Raw genomic sequence first — 22426 nt, forward strand, 5'->3', positions numbered from 1 at the left:
CTCTCTTTGAACCTCACAATTTTTAGATGTTATCAGTTGTGCGTGTCATTTACAGGCCACAGAGACAATAGACATTTGATGATACATCTATCTATGTATCTAAGAAAGTAAAACCCAATGAAACCCTATTACATTGAATGATGGAAGAAAGGTGAAGAGGCCATATTGGGTAGTATTTCAATTTAAATATCCACTATCTAGGATGCGGCATTACAGATTATTCTGACCCCAAAAGGTAGCACTTTTTCTGATTAGCACCATACGAACAGATGACATGCTTTTAACATTCATTTCATGTTCTTCTTTTGTTAAAATGTGACTGAACCAAAAATAACAAAGGAAAAAAGCAAACCAAAATAAAATTAAAAATAAAAAAATAAAGTTGTAAGATAAAATGAAATTGTTTTAATTGTGGCTCCATTTACTATGGAAAAATCGCTTTAGTGTATAAAGGGACACTATAGTCACCAGAACAACTACAGCTTAATGTAATTGTTCTGGTGAGTATAATAGTTCCCTTCAGGCATTTTTATGCAAACACTGCCTTTTGAGAGAAAAGGCAGTGTTTACATTGCCCCTAGGGACACCTCCAAGTGGCCACTCCTTAACTGGCCACTGGAGGGGTTTCCTGGCTCAGGGCTGCACAGTAGGCAGCCCTGCCATTCAGCGTCCCCACGCTCTGTATGGAGACGCTGAATTTTCCTCAAAGAGATGCATTGATTCAATGGATCTCTATGAGGAGGTGCTGATTGGCCAAAATGGCGTTTGGCCCTTCCCCCTTGCTGATTTTAACAAATCCAATGCTTTCCCCATTGGATTTGCTTAAAATCGGCAATTTTGATGATGTTACCAAGGGGGCGGGGCCAGTGCAGGCAGAACCGTGGAGAGCTGCAAATAAGGTAAGTATTAACCCATTCTGAGGGGCTAAGGGGGGGCAAGCCACCTAAATGGTGGATTTTCACTATAGGGTCAGGAATACATGTTTGTGTTCCTGACGCTATAGTGATCCTTTAAGCTTACATAACTCACACAAACAAAATCCAACAACGTGTTCATAATATCTGAACAGTTTTTTTTTTCTTTTTAACATGTGAAGTTTATTTCTTTTTATTGAGTTCAAATATTAAGTACTTGAGCAGCAAATGCAAAGTTATATTGGCAGTAAATTCAGAAATTGATCAGATTGCAGATTTGAACCAAATGCTGCTAACATGCTTGGCATTGTTAAAATAATGAGGGAAATGTTTTCATTTTTAAATCATAAAGTTTATTTTATAGTTTGTTCATTATATTCTGAACTGTGGAGTATTTCAAAATATTAAAAATTACAGAGTTGGAAAAATATTCTAATAGTTGGAGATTTCTTGCCCAGTGTGGATTAAATGTACAATTTCAAAGTCAGCTCTCTACAACTCCAGATTTTAAAAAAATAAATCCCATTAGTGTATACATTGATTTACTACAGGCAAAAATTATTCTTTATACTAGTGTGGCTTTATTCCAGCTAATTGTACTATGCAAGCATTCATTTAATTTAAATAAATGTTACCAAATGTGCTACACAATTTAAATTCTCTAGAGAATAAGATAGTGTATAAAGATTAACACATGGGCAAAAAAAAAATCTTACCTTGACAACAAAGTTCAGAAACTGTTTAGTACTGACATTCAACAATGCATAGCTCTATATTTGTTAGTAAACTAAAACTCCCATAACTCTTTGCCAGAAAATGCCGTAATAAACATTGGTTGTCCTACGTTAACCCCTTTAGGACAAAGACAATAGTCCACGTACTGAACCAAAACAAAACCTTGTGTTTAATCTGTTGGTTTGTTCCACCAAGATTTAAAGGGGCACTATAGTCACCAAAACAACGTTTGCTTAATGAAGCAGTTTTGGTGTAAAGATCATACCCCTACAGTCTCACTGCTCAATTCTCTGCCATTTAGGAGTTAAATAACTTTGTTTATGAACCCTAGTCACACCTCTCTGCATGTGACTTGCACAGCCTTCCTAAACACTTCCTGTAAAGAGTAATCTAATGTTTATCCTTCCTTTATTGCAAGTTCCTTTATTGCAAGTTTAATTTTGGATTTTCTTATCCCCTGCTATGTTAATAGCTTGCTAGACCCTGCAAGAGACTCCTATATGTGATTAAAGTTCAATTTAACCCCTTAAGGACACATGACATGTGTGACATGTCATGATTCCCTTTTATTCCAGAAGTTTGGTCATTAAGGGGTTAAAGAACAAGAGATAAAATTGTTTAAGATAAATTACATCTGATTGAAAGTGAAACCAGTTTTTTTTTGTGCAGGCTGTGTCAATCAGAGCAAGGGGAGGTGTGATGAGGGCTGCATAAAAAGAAACAAAGTGATTTAACTCCTAAATGGCAGGGAATTGAGCAGTGAACCCAGAGAGGCATGATCTATACACTAAAACTGCACCATTAAGCTAAAGTTGTTTAGGTGACTATAGTGTTCCTTTAAGGGTTTATCTTCAAGAGCCACCTTACGTACTACATATATATTTTTTAAAAGGCAGAAAGGGCTTTCATGTACCATCCTATATGTATACCCAACACAACATTATGTGTCGAACAGATAATGTAATTCCATTCATCATCTGATCCAAAAGATCAGGTGTGTCATGTCACATGATTTTATGTGAAAACATTCCACTCGGTCACCTGACTAAGTAGCTCTGCCCCTCTGTGCCAAGAAGACTGAGGCACAGTGCCAAATGAGCGCATGTTTTAAAACATTTACACCACGTACGTTTTGAATTACAGAGCTGATACACAAGTGCTTCATCATTTGGCAACCATTTTGGACTGCCTTTCCTTCTGCTGCACATTGGGATGGTATGCCCCTTTAGTTAGAGGCAAAACCTTAGTGATGCTACCTTCGTAATTGGCATGCCCACCTATTAGACTCTCCCTTTCCTAATCACAGAATTGATAAAGTTAGCACTAAAATATGAACATAACAGATTTACTGGTTATATGTACTACTGTACGTATGTTGAATTGTCCTCAAAATGTTGTAAAATTTGTCCCAGCACTGAGACATTACAGCAGATTTTTAGAACAGTTGTTCAAAACCTTTGAGTACTGTAGTTTTTTTTTTTTTTCAAATAAATCACTTTTTATACCAAATACATAATTTAAATGCATAATCAGAAAATAATTGGTATAGTTCCATGTAGGACATGGTAATGTTGTAAAATAATTATCATTTTTTCTGGCTTATAATATGAATGATTGAAAAAAAAATAATGAAATAAAAATTCTCTATTTAGCATTCATCTGTGTATTAAACAGAAGAGATCATAAAATATTCCTTAAATGCTTAAAAGAAAGTCAAATCACAACTGATGGCATTTTAATTTTAAGAGTGCCAGTCCTTAAAACATTTTCAGTTCCTTTAGCTAGTAAAAGGCAATAATGAAACATTTCACATGCCTGTTGTTACATTAAATGTGATAGATATGTGATTTAGTGCTGCAGGCATTGTGTGAAACTGGATCTTTGAGAAATCTCATTCATAATCCAGGTGTTTTACATTCCCATAATCTAATTGCACATCTGAGCGCTCCTTATTTTTATTCAATCAATAACATTCCTCTTTAATGCATACGGTGTATTCATTTCAGTTTTCGTTTTTTTTTTTTGTTTATGTCAAAACTAAGTCTTTGTGTGTTTTAGTTGTGTCCATTCATGTAAAACTATTACGTTGCCTCACATGAAAATGTTCTGTACGGCAAAAGAGAGATTTTTCAATGCAGTAAGAGTATATGGAAAATAATCTCAGTACATAAATAGGACATTCAAACTTGAACAGAAATCGGAATCTTAATGACATACAGAGATTCATGCACTAGACAGCAAATGGTTTTGAACTGAAAAAGAAACATCTAAATTTAAGCTAAAATGACCAAGTTGAGACTTGAGTTGGCATATTATTTTCCAAAACACAAAAATTAAACCAACATTCTCCAAACTTGGCAAATTTGAGTATTTTGCAGTTCCCTGATTAATTCTGCACAATTCCCAATTCGGTGAATGATAAATGGTAAAGGTAATATATTCAACCTTTAATCTATAGCATTAACTACATGACTTAAAAGGACACTACTGCCAAAATGTGAAATTTAGAAGATATACCTCCAATGAAAACAGGCATGCAAAAAAGTATGCATTTTTCCATTAAGGGTTTATCTAAAAACAGCTTGCAAGAGCTTCATATCTCTTGTCTGCTGCCTTTGCAAGTCCTCCCCTCTAACCCTGCCCAGATTTCCTGTGACTGTCCAATCACAGACTTCCCAATGCAGCTCAATGAGAAGTCTTTGCAGTGCAGGTGTTCTGCCCTTTTGAGTTTAGCTCCACTGAGTCAATCATATCCGGAAGTAACAGGACTGGTTGTCCTATTGGCAGTCAGTAGGTGTGACAAGGTTAACTTCTAAAAGTGCTAATTTATGTTTAAACCTGAACTTTTTGCAAAATTAAAAAGAGGACACTATTCACACATAAAATATTTCAGCACGCTAATGTGCTTTTGGTATATGGAGTGTTTCTTTAAGTAATTCAACCAATGAGAGATTAAGACTTGACACATTAAACCAGGTCTCTCCTGGTACCTAACTCCTAGTTACTCTGCTGTGGCTTGGGCAATACTTTAGTGAATATCTCCAAGACTCTAGATGACAATGACAGGATGAGAGCAAAGAGCCCCCGCTTGTTCAGACTATCAATGCCATCCAAAGGTGGACATCTAACAACTAATACTGGTTATTGGTTATTGTGTTTACTGTTCACCCTTACAGTTGCATTTGTATCCTTGTACATCAAAATAAACTGTATCATTGAAGAATATGCATTCTTATTAATGAACTAGTTAATTAGCTCATACTTACAAATAAAAGTAATTGACTGCAAGTTATTCGGGGTTTACAGGCCTTTTATGTATGGCAAATTGATTGTAATACGATGAAAGGATCAGTATACAACCTCTCTGGTCCTTTCATCCCTGATTGTTACCTTATCTGTAAGGCAACAAAAGGAGATATAAATAGCATAATCTCATAGCTCTGTGGGGTAAATTGACAAATTATGCCCTAGTTATTTCATGAATGGCTCCATCGTTGCCTTTAGGCTATCAAAACGAAGAACTAGTGTATGACCAATGGCAAAATAAGGCAGTCAATGACTGTGTCTACTTAAAAAAATAAATAAATATATAAATCAAATACCAGGAACAGAATTAAAAGATGGCAAGCATAAGAGTTGCTTGCAGATGGCAGTCTTAAGGACTAAATATTTTTGGGACTGCAGTTGCTGTGTATTTTTATACACAGTTGGTGAATAACGAATGCATATTCATCTTTCCCAAGTGTTCATTAATTTGTAACCAAATCTCATCCCCGTGCTTAAGCTACGCTCTGGAATTGGGGATGCCGCTCACAAGACCACCTGTCAAAATATCATCTGAAAAACACAGCCACCCACCGAATGTGCAAAAATATTTGTCGGCTTATCTCCAAGGTATTTAAAAATTTGAGTACAAAGTGTTGATTGGTATATTTTTGGGACTGCATGGTCATTAATCTATCAGCAGACTCTTTCGTCAACAATTGCTCTAAACTGACACCATTAAAAATATTTTTACAAACATTTTTATGACATTACAGTATGGGTAATCGGAAAAAATGAGTGCAGCATAAAATAATTATTATATTACCATACTTATAACTCCGTTTACATCTTTCCTACTCAAATTTAATTTATATTTTCTTGTATATAACCAATATATCGAGGGAGCAGAGCAAGGATAATTATTGATGTTCGATTAATGAATGGACAGTATTACTGAATTAGACAAAGAATATTGGGAATATTATTTCTTACTCTGTATAACATGGCTATTTATTTTTGGATATAATGTGGTGTCATTGGGTACATGTTTAGGAGTGATCACTGTGTTTCACTATTGTGATGCTTTAAGTTACTCTGTGATCTGTCTCTGCTTTGTGGGTTTTAGCAATATCTGTATTTTTGAACACAATTGCCATTCTGTTATATATAGGGTTATATCTTACCCTCAATAAAAACTACTTCTTTCGTTCCTACTTTGTTTTCCTACTCTAGTAGAATGTGCAGACCCTTAGCAAATAAATCATATACTTGCCCTAAGTTACTTTGCCAAGGAGTACTGGGGATCTTTCATTGAGGCTTATTCATTAACACAGGAATTGGGTATTAACAAGGGAATTGCAATTGTTAGGCCAAATAGAAGAGTCTAAAAATTGCTAAGTATGAAAATTGTTCTAATTTGGCTATTTTGGCATATAAACTGCAACTCCCTTGTCAATTCCTCCTCAATTGCCAGTTTACTGAATAAATCCTATTGTTTTCTCCAACAGCACTTCCAGCTACTGTGGCCCCATTGAAAACGTTCACCCCTGCCAGGATACCTAGAGAAATGGGGGATGGGGCAAATTGAAAGCCAGTGCTCGGATTCTCACAGCTGGTCCTTGCTATAAACTTACTGGAGTGTATATTTATTGAAAAACTATTTTTTTTTAAAACTGCCACCAACCCAGATCTAAACTTTAGCAAGAAATATATATATTACAGATGTGGGTTTCATATGTGCATTATACACAATAATGCGAGCTTCGCACAGTAAACACATCACACAACAGGTTATTCTGCTTCTCATGTTACATTGTTCTAAATGATTCATTCGTTTCTTGGACTCTAAGCAGAGGCTTTTGGCGTGTCATCCGGAGACTAGGGAGCATTACCCAGGCAGCGCAACATGAGCACATCATTCAGATGCACTCGCGGTGTGCAGTGGATATTAGCACCATGCAGGGAGTCCATCAGCAGTGCTCCCTGCATGGTCCTGATTTCTGGGAGACGGTCAGGCTGCTTGTCAGGTGGCAAACCTGTCTCTTTTTCGATGAGACTACCTTCTACTACGCGACCCCACCTATTGTGGATGTTGCTGTTGACATGCCCCAAGCCACTGGCAACTCTCCCTTCAAATTCTTCCCACCTGTCCCGATTTACAGACAGAACATGTTGGGAGGTTTTTATATACATATATACATATATAGTCTTAACAATTATTAATAATAATTCCGAGCATCTAATAGTTAGAATTTAATGTCCTATAGGTTCAGCTGTGTATATTCCATGTTTTTGATTGACTGCAAGCATCACACAGCCTTGGGGGCCTCTTTTTAACAATATTGCCATTTCAAGTTTTCTTCAAATTTTGTGTGTTGAAGTTTCAAGTCTGGCAAGATGACTATGTCCACAGATAAAATGTTAGATCTATACGTACTAATTAGAGGTTAGTTTAAAATTGCTAAAGTGGATGACAAAAAAAACTAAGCACACAAAACATTTTTTGGAGTGCTGCAAAACATAGCAGGATGAAGATAATAGTGTGGTGTAGATTGTTTTAAATTTACATAAAGAAAAAATTACTAAGAGTCACTTTAAATGCTGTGCACTATTCAATTCTACTTTTTGTTTCAAGACAATATTTTTAAAGTTAATATAAAGTCAAGTTCTAGCTATTGAATAAAGAAAAAAAAATTGCACTGAGTGCTGAAAGTAAAAATAATAATAATAAGCATCGAATAATAAATCAAGAAATTCGACCTTGTCTATGCGGTTGAGCTCCGCAGACTCACAATACCTGCAGTGGGAGTCAAACACATTCCAGAAATTATCCAACACCATGTAACAATTCCATGTGCAAAACGAAAATGTTTTTCTTATGTGTCCTTCAACCCTTCATAAATAAGGATGGCATTGAAAGGAGAAAACAAGCATTGCAAATGCATATTAAGCCCTTGAGCGCCAGAGGCCTATAGAACAGCAAATTCTGCTACCCCAGCCAGTATGGATTACACCTATCATGCTTAACCACAGAATATAAACATATGGTACTTTGACAATCTTTATGTTACACACATATTTGTAAAGAGATAAATTACATACAAACGTGAACAAATTAACAATGAGATTAACATATAGGAAATAATAGGGGATACACACCCCACCAAACCAAATTGAAGTAGTATATGATAAATAGAATAGACCTAAGATGTTGCAAGAAGGTATGCATCAGTGTTTATCTAAAAAAAAAAAAAAAAAAAAAAAAAGTAACAACATAAACCCACAGAGAGCAAAAGATTAAGCTGAACTGGGCTATACAAAGTAGGAGGAGAGAAAATCACAGAATGTGGATAAAAAGCAAGAAATGGAGAGAAAGGGAAAAAAGGAGGGGGAGAGGGGAAGAGGAAGGGAGGTATGGGGAAGGAGATTGACAAGCTGCATGCAACCATTTAGGGGGATCTATTTAAATAATAGATCATGAAAGGTCACAATAGGGAGGTACAAAGTCTCACTGTGTCCTGATCTTGGTGGTAAAGTCCATATTTTGGAGTAGTGTCCCACCATCATGGTCTGGTTGCTTCATGTCTGACACCCGGGGACACCAGGGAACATAACTAGGAAGCACAGCGTAAGTGCAGTCAGCTTGTGCTGTGCTGTAGGCACCAGGATCATGCAGGGAGCACTTCAGCATCATTCTTTGCACTGTCTGCTGTGTGTGGTGCCTGGAGCACAGCGCGCTAACACCATGCTGACAAACCCCTTCTGTGGGCCAATTAGAGCATCACCAGGGATGCAATCCTATTTGCATGCCACCCAAACGTGGGACACATTTGTATAAATGTGTGCACATGCATTCACATGCGCAAACATTTGTAAAAAGTCAGAGTCCTTGACTGATTTGATTCAAATTGGGAAATCGTGGAAGGGATATGTATAAAGGTAAATTGTGAGACTGTGTTTTAACGGAGAAAGTGCCATGTACGGCACAAAATGCGTTAGCGTCTCCCTTCTTTGTGCCCCCTCTGCACATTGTGTTCTGATGTAATACTTGGTATTTAACAAAGGATGTCTTTTAATTGACTAGATTGAGTACAGTTTTGTTTTTGTCCTTCATGTGGGCCTGGCACTGTGGAACCATTTAGATGTTTAAAAAAGCAAAAGTTGGTCACATAAGACAAAATGTGCTTGTTTTCTTGGAAATTCAGGGATGTTGTGTATTGAAGTAAATCACTGATCCCATTTACTTCTCCTTTAAGCATTTGGGTACACTAAAGGAACACTATAGTGACAGGAATACAAACATGCCCACCTTATATTAATTAGGAAAGATGTTTTTAATCACCTTTTTTTCCCCATGCTTTGCCTGTATTGCCATGGCTGGCTCTACATCCATGGTTGAGATCATCAGTCTTAAATATCTCAGTCAATCCAATGCTTTTACATTGCACAAGCATGGCAAAAAACCTTGTTAGGCAGAGCATGGAAGATGCTAAACGAGTGACTGCCACTTGAGGTGTTCCTAGGTAGTAATGTAAACACTGCCCTTTCTCAGAAAAAGGCTGCCTTTACAGTGCTCATCCTTAAGGGATAAGCTATAGACACTAGAACCACTAAATTAAGTTGTAGTGGTTCTAATGACTATAGTGTCCCTTTAAGTAGATAAGTAAATTCTGGCAACATAAACTCTGGGGACAATAACTCCCATTTTTAGAGTTACTGTGTAATGCATTGCTTGCCTCTCCAACAACAGACAACCTCTGGCACTCTATCTGCAGGGGATTTAAAGGACCACTCTAGGCACCCAGACCACTTCAGCTTAATGAAGTGGTCTGGGTGCCAGGTCCAGCTAGGGTTAACTAATTGTTTTATAAACATAGCAGTTTCAGAGACACTGCTATGTTTATCAATTAGTTAAGCCTTCCCCCTAATCCTCTAGTGACTGTCTCACTGACAGCCGCTAGAGGCGCTTGCGTGATTCTCACTGTGAAAATCACAGTGAGAGCACGCAAGCGTCCATAGGAAAGCATTATGAATGCTTTCCTATGTGACCGGCTGAATGCGCGCGCAGCTGTTGCTGCGCGTGCGCATTCAGCCGACGGGGAGGAACGGAGGCGGAGAGGAGGAGGAGAGCTCCCCGCCCAGCGCTGGAAAAAGGTAAGTTTTAACCCTTTTCCCCTTTCCAGAGCCGGGCGGGAGGGGGTCCCTGAGGGTGGGGGCACCCTCAGGGCACTCTAGTGCCAGGAAAACGAGTATGCTTTCCTGGCACTAGAGTGGTCCTTTAAACATCTATTGTGCTCACCCAATCTTTATAATACCCAGAACTTGGAAAGCCATGGCTTCAGAATTCCTGTCTTTATTTCTAATCTCCAACATATTCCTCAGTTCTGCACATTGGGTAAACTAAACATACATGTATTTAGTATTTTGTAAAAAAAAAATAGATATATAATTGCACACATTCAGCTAAGCAGGACAACAATGAGCCCTGATTTAGAAAGCTTATAAAAAAATAAAATAAAAAAAAGGAAACGTTAAACATGTTCTGCTACATTTTGCAATTATACTATGGGAATCCATAGCAGAAAGTAATTGACTGACAGGAGCGGGCCCTGTTCTAACAAGCTTACAATCGAGAAATATATTTAGGGAACTATACTAACCAAAATAGTTCTTCTTTAAAGGACCACTCTAGGCACCCAGACCACTTCAGCTTAATGAAGTGGTCTGGGTGCCAGGTCCAGCTAGGGTTAACCCATTTTTTTATAAACATAGCAGTTTCAGAGAAACTGCTATGTTTATAAATTGGTTAAGCCTTCCCCCTTATCCTCTAGTGGCTGTCTCACTGACAGCCGCTAGAGGCGCTTGCGTGATTCTCACTGTGAAAATCACAGTGAGAGCACGCAAGCGTCCATAGGAAAGCATTGTAAATGCTTTCCTATGCGACCGGCTGAATGCGCGCGCAGCTCTTGCCGCGCGTGCGCATTCAGCCGACAGGGCAGAGAGGAGGCGGAGAGGAGGAGGAGAGCTCCCCGCCCAGCGCTGGAAAAAGGTAAGTTTTACCCCTTTTCCCCTTTCCAGAGCCGGGCGGGAGGGGGTCCCTGAGGGTGGGGGCACCCTCAGGGCACTCTAGTGCCAGGAAAACGAGTATGTTTTCCTGGCACTAGAGTGGTCCTTTAACTCCTTCATAACAAAGGATTCAGTAAATCTGTTCAATGATTTGTATCGTACATGCATTGTGACCTGGAACTAATGTTAGCATTCCAGACGTTTGTGAACTTCATTTCCCATGATGCTCAGCAAGCCTTTTGACTGTCCTATGTCACTTCAATGCCACACAACAGCAACAGAATGCAATATAAAGTATACTATTTTTATGTCAATGAGCAATCCGTAATTGTGAGACCTAGCGATTAATTCATTGTGCCCTGACTACAATACCTTGTAAACCTAGACTGTTATCAATAACCCTAGGATTCTAGATAACATTCAACAACCAGTAACCCAAACTCAAATAGTAACTAATGGGCACTCTAGTCCATTATCTCTGCTGTAATCTTTTCTTCCTCCATTGATCATCCTGACAATTGTCTTTAAACATGCAAATAAACTTTGGCACAGGGGTGATCAAGCTCTTTTAAGGCTAACCCATTGCAATAAATTAACAAGGGAACAAAAGCAGAAAGTAAAAAAATAAAAATACAATAAATAAATAAGTTATCCTTTTCTCCCAGGTTAGTTATTTTTACTCTCACATTACAGGAAAAGAGCAATTCTTTGCTCTGTATTTGGGGTCATTCACAAGGTAAATGCACATAAACACACACAAACATGCATGAACAAACAAGTGTAAGCAAATACACAAACTCATTCAAATGGTACTAGGAAAAGCAACCTAATTGCACAAATGTTTGCATGTCTCTTCATATCAATAAACAAACAATTCGGGACTAGACATAGGTAATAGAGAAACATGCGGCACTCACACAGCATTATTCAATAAAGTGTGAATTGCTAAGAATTCAGCGTTTGTTTTTTAAATTATACACCAAATTAGCTGAATTGGAAAAGTCAATTCAGTTATGTTTTGAATTCACTTTAAATTCTTGACAATTCACACTTTTAATGAATAACCCTCACTGTGGCTTAATGGTGAGGCACAGACTCAGTTAAAAATCTTAATTGATGTGAAAATCAATTAATTTTCTCTGGCATATTCTAATAAATACACTTGGAATTGGGACTTTACTTGCTGATTTTCAAATACATTTTGCAGAATAAAAAGTCTAAGACTCCTCCTCACCATTACCACATTTATGAATTCCACATTATTTGTTGTGAATAACCAATACTAACACATTAGCTCCTCTACTAGATCTTGGCTTATCAATCTCTATTATTGGTTGACCAAATACTCAAAATGAGCCACTCTTTAATTATGTATGTATTCATAGGTTCTCATACTGGAGGAGGCTACCATTATGGTGAGTCATGGTGTTGTATCGTGTTAGTGAGATACTTCCAACATTGTGCTTTCTGGAAAAAAAGAGCTTGGACATGCTATGATTTCTTATTTACAATTTGATCTCAGATGATCTCAAGGTAGCAAGGAGTCCTTTTCTTCTATCTTGTCTGACCACTGATTAAAAAAAATAAATCAATTTAAAAAAAAGAATTTTACAATCTGTATTGTGATATGAGGAGAGTTTAATAATGGATTTTGTGAGGACATACACAAAGTCCGTGATATGGGAAGCGACAAATTGCATATAGAAGCTACTGTGGTATACCAAGGTATAGTCATCTGGTGGATTTAGGCTACACTAGTAGTCCAGATTCCACAGTCTACACAGATGACTTAATGCCTGTGTTGCTGTGACATGAAAGCATAGTGGCAGCGGTTACTAATTAGTGATCATGAAACTGTACCTAGGTGTCTGGATGTTACTGTTAACATCCATCTGCGCTGCATGTTGGCAAAGATGTAGTTCCATTGAGATACAGTATAAAAATATATATCCACTTAAAAATCGGATCCTGCACCCCTCTTCAGCATATTACTATAGGCCCAGGCCTTGTTAGTCTAGACTTCAATATGTCCATGGGTAAGCAGCAGGAAGGGTATTCAGGAGACAACTTTATGAACAATGTGTAATGGACAACCCCTAGTGGAGCTACCAAAATGAAACAAAAGATTGGTAAAGGAGGCTAGGCAACTGGTGTTGACGACAAGATTAGTTTGTAAGATCTGTTTAAAGAGCATGGCTACATTAGACACCCAGTAGGAATATCTGTCACCCAGGAGGGGGCCAAAGACAACTGTTGGCAATGGTAAAGTGATGAGCCACCTGAAATACTGACAGTGTAAATAGTTTGTACATTTGGTACAAGCGTTGGATCTCTCAAGGTCACAGAGAGCAACATTTTAATGAGGAGGACACATGAAATAGAGCGAACATCTTCCACTTTTATATTATATCCCCACCAAGAGGGTTTACTTTAGTTGCCATAATAATATTCTCTATTAAAACTTCAGGGTCACACATTAGAATTCCAGCAGGGTCAACTCAAAATGAATAGCATGAATACATAAAGGTTAGGGCTCATTAAAGAGAAAAAATATATATATCTCTACTGTAAATCATCATGTAAGGCTGAGTGCATTTTTTTTACATTGCGTCATATTCTTTCTCATTGAATTCATATGGTTAACATAAGGACTCATTTTCTATAGTAGGTAAAAAAAAAAATAATTTCGAAAAGATGGAGGTGGGGGTGGTTTCCTGGTAGTACCTTATAATATACTCTAATTGTGACCTAAGGCTACACAAAACAGTAAGAGAAGTGACCTCTTCCTTTAAGTGTTGTCCCTGTTGTTGGGAAGACAATAAGATACCTCTAAGTTGTCAATTGAACTTTGTTTTCTAACAAGTCTCCTGTGCATCTCATTCAAATCTGCTCTGCCTGGTCAGGAGGAAAGCCAACAGCTTCTCCTGACTGAACCTGATCTACTGTAATAATCAGGCTAATTTTAAACATCTGTAAGAGAAAGGCTCATTTGACCTCACGCCAGAAATATTTGAGTCCAGCAACAGTCTCCCTTTTCCAAAGCCTTTACCAATTCTAGTTAAAAGACATGGGTTTACAGACACCTCTGGGTTGGATTCCTTGGCAGGACATTTTGAGTTTTTATGGAACTAAGTTAAAAAAAATGATCTAAACAAGGATAAGCTACTTCTGGCATGGGGAGGCTAGAGGACTTCAATGGTCAACACACTTATCCAGCTGCAGTCTGGTTGCAAATAATTAGATTTGCAGTCCACAGCTATTATAATAGCATAATTTCTGTAAAATAGGATAAGGCAGCGTAAAATCCAATGTAGGATACAATACTACAAAGAGTGAGCTAAAATCTTCATTACTTTTGTTCTTCCCAGCATTCTAAGTAGGTAATTAGGGCTGATTAAGGGATTAAGACACTGGCATAAAAGCTCTAGGGGAATATGATATGTGTACAAAACCACCTTACTGTAGACTTGGCTTGCTTGTCTGGGTGGCAAATGCCCCCCTTTTTAATAGTGTGATTTTAATGATTTGTGACACCATGGAGGTGTCACCGGTCAGTCACAGAACTCGGTACCTAAGGCAGAGAGACTGCTGCAGAACCTCTTGGAACCTCTAGTTTAAAAGTCCAAACAAGGGTGCAAAGATCCTCTTCCCAAAGGGAAGAGTTTCAGATCCAAATACAGCCTTGGAAACGTTTTAAAACAAAACTAAAGAAAACAAAAACAAAACAACAAACTAGCCAACTAATAAAATAAAAACAACACAAAAGTCATACATAAGCATACATACTCACATAAACATCTACAGCTGTTTATCTATTTATCAATTTCTGGTCAGTCTCACACTCAAACCTTATTATATATGATATATTATTATTATTCGTATTATTATTATAACACACACACACACACACACATTCTCTCTCTCCCTTAAACGTACTGAGAATCACTGATACACGAAGCTGTTAACAGCCACAGAATGTTACTTAGTATCAAACAGAATGGTACAATATAATACACTGTTACATAGACACACACCCTCTGAGTCCCAATCTCTTACCTGATGAGATGCATATTACTCCACACAGCAGGCAGAATTGAGCAAACTCCGCGATCATTGTACTTAAGATAACCCTGTGATAAATCTCATGCCACAGAAATCCTTCCCAAACGCACCAAAAACGAATAGAATCCCTTCTTGAACAATTGTAATTCCAGACAGCTTAATATAAGCAACCTTCAAATCCCAGTCCAAAAAGATGGAGATAGTATTGAGCCTTGCCCCTCAGCAGCCAGTGTCAGGGTAAAGTCCAGTCCACTCCACAAATGTTTAAATCCCAGTAGGCTTAGGGGGGGAGCAGCTCTCAGCACTTACTGTTTCTGTCACCATGAAGCACTCTTGAAAATACAACCTCACTCACATGTAGCAAAGCTCCCATCTAACGCAGATTACAGACACAGCTCAACTTTAAAAAAACAAAAAACCAAAACCTACAGATCTCATCAGCCAGATAAGTTTTCTTCTAGAGGGATTGTAGTAAAATCACTGCAAATGTAATTAGCAAGGCACTCCTGGAGATAGCTTGTGCTGGCCACCCTTTACTGGCCACAGAAAAGTGATACCTGCCAGCCAGTGTTGGACACACAGACCTCTCCACTTCCAGTCTGTGAGCTTATGGAATGCTCAGCACAAGAACCATGTGAAGACCATACAACTTCTTTGCACCCTCTGGATCTCTTCCAAGTAATACAGGAGCTGCCAATGAAGGGATCTCAGGATTTGTCCTGGCTGGGCTTCTATCTGGTATGGGGTAATAAGTCTCCCTCTGGCTCTGAAGTTTGCAGGACCCCTTTATTCCTTACTGCCTCCCGCTCTGCCCGGACCAGATCCCAGTTTCATTCTAAACAGGCGATGAATGCAGCTTAGCAGCAACTCTGCTTAAAGGGGCCGCCTACAATTCTTCTCTTTTGTTGTTAGAAATGTGACCCAGTAGTACAGCGTGTCTGCAGGCTCACTGCTGCCATCTGCTGGATACATGAATTAGCTTTTGCTGAACTAACTCATTCAACTCTCACATGCACTGTACTAGTTAAGGATTTGTATCCATTATATATACCTACATCACTGTAACATCACTGCAAATGTGGGATTCCTCTGGGAAAAGCAAGTCTTGTGGCTTGACTGGTGGGCAGATTTTTGTTTAGCATTGTATTAACTATCCACATAAATACATACATACATACACCCTGATGAAAGTTCCGATGAGGAACTAACTGAAACGTTGGCTTTTTATGCTGTAAAGGCAGTATGTTGAAATAAACGAATATTGCAGATCGTCATGGAGCACTGGTAACTTTTTATTTATATTTTGTTAGCTTATGGAAGATTATCTATAGAATGTAAGCTCATTTAAGCAGGGTCCTCTTCAACCTATCGTTCCTGTAAGTTTTCTTGTAATTGTCGTATTTATAGTTAAATCCCCCTCTTATAATATTGTAAAGCGCTACGGAATCTGTTGGCGCTATATAAATGGCAATAATAATAATAATAATAATAATAATAACAATAATAATAATAATAATAATAATAATAATAATACAGGTTTAGATTTAGGGTCAGAGTTTTTCACCTTGCATCGAGCTCTTTGACCCCAGACCCCAAGTCAGATACTGGATATCCATCTTAAAGCTTTCAGTGATAAGCACTGCTAGTTCTAAAATCTGTTTATTGATTGGTTTAAAATGACAAATTGTTTTCCAATATTAAAAAAAACACAACTCTGATAATACGCCAACTGTAAATAAACATTTAATTAGGACCAATGCATGCAGATTGATTATTTCCATATATCATGACTGACATGGTTCACATTTTATTTAAATACATTTTCTATAAACTTTGCAGCAAATGAACATTGTTACTAGGCTTTATAGCATCACAGGCATATGAAACCCTTTTTGTGATTGAGGCTTTTTCTAAATTATGTGCATTTGTTACTGTAGACTTTTTGAAATTTTTACTTATTTTTTTGGTTTATCATAATTAAATGGTTTATCTAAAAATGTATCTCTCATGTAGCATACATTTCCATGTATGCATTGTGCTGGCAGAATTGCTAACAAAGACTTTTCCCCACCTGTCAATCATCTCTTCTTTATAGATCAGCATGCTGAAAAATTGACGGACAAGTTGAGCAGGAGAGACTTCCTACCAGCACTCCTATTGCTCTCCAGCATAGCACCCACTTAGCTAGCTAGGGTTTCTAGCAATTGTTTGATGACTGTAGGGATAGAGTGACTAACATCATGGAGGAAGTGAATTATGGTTTTAAAGCTAAAATTTTGCCAAACATGTTAAAATGGAAACTTTAATTACCAGCAGTCGCAGTACCCAGAAGCGTTACATAAAACCACACACGTGCAAAGTAGACCCTTCAGTGTTCTTAACTAAAATATTTTTAATACTTTTAATTTAACCATTTCATCATGAAACTCTGTGAAAACTGTTGGTTCTATATATTGTGTTGTGTTTTTCTGCACACATTTCATTTTAATTTCTCAGACAGAGTGGTTCCCTCTATTACAATTAATCACAATTTGTATTCTGCTGCTATCCCTAAGAGCAACAATACCCCCATGTAGACTCTTTCCAGATTTTTGAGAAGTCAAAAGGTAACGTGAAAGACATAAAAACTTTAGGTGTCATTTGTTGATCTATTGGGCCCATGTCAAGTTTTGGCACAAAATTGCAGTACTCAACTGTACTGTGTGTTCTACTAGTTAAAAAAAATAGCAGATATATATCACAATAGCCCACATGTACACTTTTGACAGTTTGTTTGGTGAACGTACAGGGTAAAAATGGAGGTATTATTCATTTTGACCTCTTATCTTGCGTCACAGAAACACTATTTAGTGAGTGACACTAACTGTACCACCATTCTTACCCACATCACTATTTTACAGTACTTATAAGCCGATCTAATCCTAACTGATCTTTGCTAACCATAACAAAGCCCAAACCATGCTAACTATAGAGATGTAAATTGTTACAACCATAGCCATAGCCTATTCTAGCCACCAGCTAAACCTAACCCTACCTAAACTGAACCCTAGTTAACCTAATCCTTTCTAATCATAAGCCTATATAACCATACCTATAGTTAACTCTATCTAAGCCTTTGACAAAGCGTGGATTTGCCGCACAAAACATCTAAGGCTACCAATGTCCATCATTTTCATATTGCCTTCATACTTATTTTTGTGGTTTGGCTGTATGTTTTTTTTTTTAATTATTTCAAGCAACTATACTTTTCAGTGAGGAATGTCACAATGTTGGCTTGATGACTACCTTTGAGGATTCTGTTAGCAAGCACTTTTTCCTGTGGATATCTGTTTCTTTTTGCCTTGTGGTTTTCAAAAGCTCCAGATCCCAGTGAGATAATATGCATGCATATTTATATATATACCTTCAGCAATTACGTTTTGATGCAGTCTGTGTCCTTGGTGCATTCCAAGGTATTTTATAATATTAACTCTATTTAACCCTTGCTAAACCAATTTCTATTTAACCATAACCCCAGGTCAAGCTGGCCATCGGGCAAACTGGGCAAATGCCTGGTGTGACGCGATGGCCATGGGCTGAAGCTGACATGGCGGGCCCTGCTTTGAACATTCATGGGCCGGTGAAACAGGCACTGAAATGGGCAGCCATGGGAGGGCAGGGAGAGGAGAGAGAGGACCCAGGGGAGTTCTAGCCAGCAGCTCTGGTTACCATTGCAATGCTCTGATCTTGCAAGGGTGAACTCTAGCCACAGAAGCTGCAGGCTAGAGGTCCCTCCCCACTGGAACAACCAGTGCCTCACCGACGAACCACCAGGGCTTGCTGGCAATGTCCCCCTCCCTTGACAAAGGTAAGAAGGGAAGGGGGATAAAAACTATAATTTTAATTAAAAAAATAATTTAAAAATGCACATATATATTTGCTTTAATTGGACCCCAATGCACCACAAACACACACACTGCACACTCACACACACATTGCACCCTTTATACACACACACTCTGCACCCTCCCACACTGCACCCCAACACATACTGTACCCCTACACACACTGCACATGCACACACATACACTGCCCCCCAAACACACACTGCACCCCCACACACTGCACCGACTCACACACTCTGCACCCTGTCCATACACACACACACACACTGCCTCCGCCACACACCCATGCTGCACCACAAGTACATACTGCACCCCCACCACATACACTGGAACCCCTCACACACACTGCACCTCTCACACACACAAACACAGTGCCCTTCTCAGACTCACACACCACCCTTCATACACACATTGCACCTGTCACACACACAGTGCACCCCTCACACACATTACATTCCAGACACGAACTACATCCCTTATACACACACACAAACACACACACACACAAGACCCTGTGAAAAACTCTTGATCCTCTGCACACACATACACACACTAGAATCCTTATACACACTCTGAATCTTCTACACACCTGAAATCTCCTATATACACTCTGAGTGCTCCAAACAGACTAGATTCCCTACACACACAATAGATCATCTTTAGGCACATACTGTACCACCTAAACACATGGTGTGCACAGCATTGCATCAAAGTTTACACTCAGTGTAAAACACTATCTCAACTTTACTCAAAGGATCACTATAGTGTCAGGAAAACATAGCGGTAAACTATAGTGCCCCCACCCTCAGGGTCCCCCTCCCATGGTGCTGAAGGGGTTAAAATCCCTTCAGGAGCTTACCTTATTCCAGCGGCGGGCTCCCTCGGCGCTGGTGACCTCTCCTCCACCACCGACATCAGCTCCCTCTGCCGACGTCAGCGGAGCCGAATGCGCATGCGCATTCAAGCTGTCAATAGGAAAGCATTTTTCAATGCTTTCCTATGGACGCTCTGCACGATGGAGGCATAATATGCCTACAGTGTCGCAGATGTGCATCTAGTGGCTGTCCGAAGACAGCCACTAGAGGATGGCTTTACCCCAAATGTAAACATAGCAGTTTCTCTGAAACTGCTATGTTTGCATCTGAAGGGTTAAAACCTGAGGGACATTGCACACAGACCACTTCATTGAGCTGAAGTGGTCTGGGGGACTATAGTGTCCCTTTAAAGGATTCTACTTAAAATCAGGAGTGCAAAATACACATTTTTGCTCAAGTGATAGTTATGAGCAAACAAAAATTTTCTTCAAAAACACAACAAGCTAAGCCAAACGCACACAAAATTGTGACAAGTGTCCTAGATAGGGCACAAGGAATATAATTTGGACCTGCATTAGGGTGTGCTTATGCACACATGGCACAACCCCTGCACACACCGGATTTCTCTCATTCTCTCTCTCTCTTTCTTTGTTTTCTATCTATCTTAGACTATACACTAATAAGGTTATAGTTAGGTATTCTATACCCAGAGCTGGATTAGCCATAGAAATTAATTTCCATTTTTCAACAAGGGTTATTGAAAGCATAGATGCATTTTGCATGCATGTCATTTAAGAGATGCAAAATGCAATATTCTACATGTCTGATAACTTTAATAAAATTAAATGGACTTTCAGGCCCTATAGCAATAAAGGCCCAATAGCAATAAAGAGATTAACTTTGTTAATTAAATTTGTATTCACTAAAATATTATATTTAATTTCTCTCTCATTTATTCGTACAGCTCATGTACATGGATATGTTTTACGTAAAGGTGTACCTGTTTGTGTGTCTATATGAGTACTTGCCAGGTTTTTTGTAGGTATTAGTGTATGTTTGCATGCATGTGTTTACATGTTTGTTCATGTCTATGTTTTTTATTTATGACAAATAAATTTCTAGCAAATATCTTGTGGGGGCTGCCCTAGATGTCTCCCCATGGGCAAGTCACCATCGAGTAGTTCCCACCTGACAGCAGAGAAATAAATCCATGATATTATAGATGATTATTTTAGACTACTATAAATCCCTACTTGTGCATTCTGTTTCTTCCAAAACGCTGGTCATCTGAATTTTGGGTTATCGGTAGTTGGTCCAAAATCCTGAACTCCAAAATGCCATATTAACAAATTACAAAAAAAAAAATTTAATGGGCAATGGGTGAAAACCTTTTTGTTTAATTTGGAGTTTTGTCTATTGTCCAACAAAATAGATGATTGAAAGTTAGGGGATAGACACTAAATGTGGATTTTATGCACAGATCAAGTGAGAAGTGACCGATAGAGAAAAAAAAAAGCACCAAAAAACCCAAAAAGACTAAAAATACATCTACATTTATATGATATATTTAATAAATATACAATATATAAATATATATTTTTTACTGTTCCTTCTCTTTTTACCTCTTCTCACTTGCTCTGTGCACCAAATGGTGGGAAAGGGCACCTGTTAGTGTACTGCAAAATATATACATCATATTTAGACTTTACAGTATGTTGATTGGCCAGTTTACGTGCCAATTTGGTTCATCTGAATCATTCTTCCTGAAACAATTGTATGGATGACAGTCGATTTGGATGATCTAATTGTTTTGATCGTGCACAAGTCTAATAATCATTCTTTAATTTATTTCTAATGTGAATATGCTTTGTTTTCATATACTGTACATATATAATTTCTGATACATGTTCATATATAGTTATATGTTTATATATACAGCTTTACAGCAGATTTACAGAATATATTCCATATAAGTACAGGTTTATTCCAGTTTTATAGAAACAGGCATAAAAGTGTTAAATGACCCAATGAGCAGATCAGTTTTTTTTTGCATGTTCCCGAACACTACATATGATGTCAAGGCTTGAAAATACAATCATATTCCTCAGCACATCTCATTCACCCTACACAAAGCTGTCATGAACTCTGTGGAGTGTACTATATGTCATTACTGTTTATTCAGGAAATTGCATATACTGCTCTTGTTAAATTGATCTACTGGTAGTGGCTGAGACTGACATGCAAACAATAGGAAAAGCTCCCCAGGGCTTCTAAAATATTAATTTTCTTATTCTTTTATACAAAAAGTAAATCTCTTTTCACATTTGTGTTATAGTCTGATCCATTGCTTTGTATCCCCGTGCAGAATAATTTATTTACAGCTGCAGTCGCACAGTGGACAGACTTTTATTTCTTATATAGATTTTATTAAAATGTGTGAAATGTAGCACGAACACTACTATGCTGTGTATTGGGCTACTTATTTAAAATAAAAAAAAAATAAAAAAAACACTGTGTGCTTCGAAAAAAATACTTTTGTTTTAACAAAATCTGTCTGGAAAAAACCCCAAGATCATTTAATAAAACTTAGATTTGAAGGTCTATATGTGATATTCTAAAATTAACTAGTTATATGTTTAGATATCTGGGAGATGTCTGAGTTCTCTCCTTATGGGTGAACATTGAA

At 38.0% G+C, this 22426-nt stretch overlaps 1 protein-coding gene across 2 annotated transcripts in view; it reads right to left on the reverse strand.

Annotated features, from left to right (window-relative positions):
- The window catches only part of ROBO1 (roundabout guidance receptor 1), a 903637-nt gene that overhangs the window by 263069 nt on the left and 618142 nt on the right, over window positions 1–22426 (reverse strand). The window contains exon 1 of one of the 2 annotated variants that reach the window (XM_063448644.1): window positions 15036–15869. The exons of the other annotated variant lie outside the window; for it this stretch is intronic. Within the exon in view, the coding sequence (XP_063304714.1) occupies window positions 15036–15093 (58 nt within the window). The 5' untranslated portion in view covers window positions 15094–15869. Of the gene's footprint in view, window positions 1–15035; window positions 15870–22426 lie in introns of those variants that run through there. 2 annotated transcript variants of the gene reach the window in all.

Source organism: Pelobates fuscus, chromosome 1 (assembly GCF_036172605.1).
Source record: "Pelobates fuscus isolate aPelFus1 chromosome 1, aPelFus1.pri, whole genome shotgun sequence".
Classification (NCBI taxonomy): domain Eukaryota; kingdom Metazoa; phylum Chordata; class Amphibia; order Anura; family Pelobatidae; genus Pelobates; species Pelobates fuscus.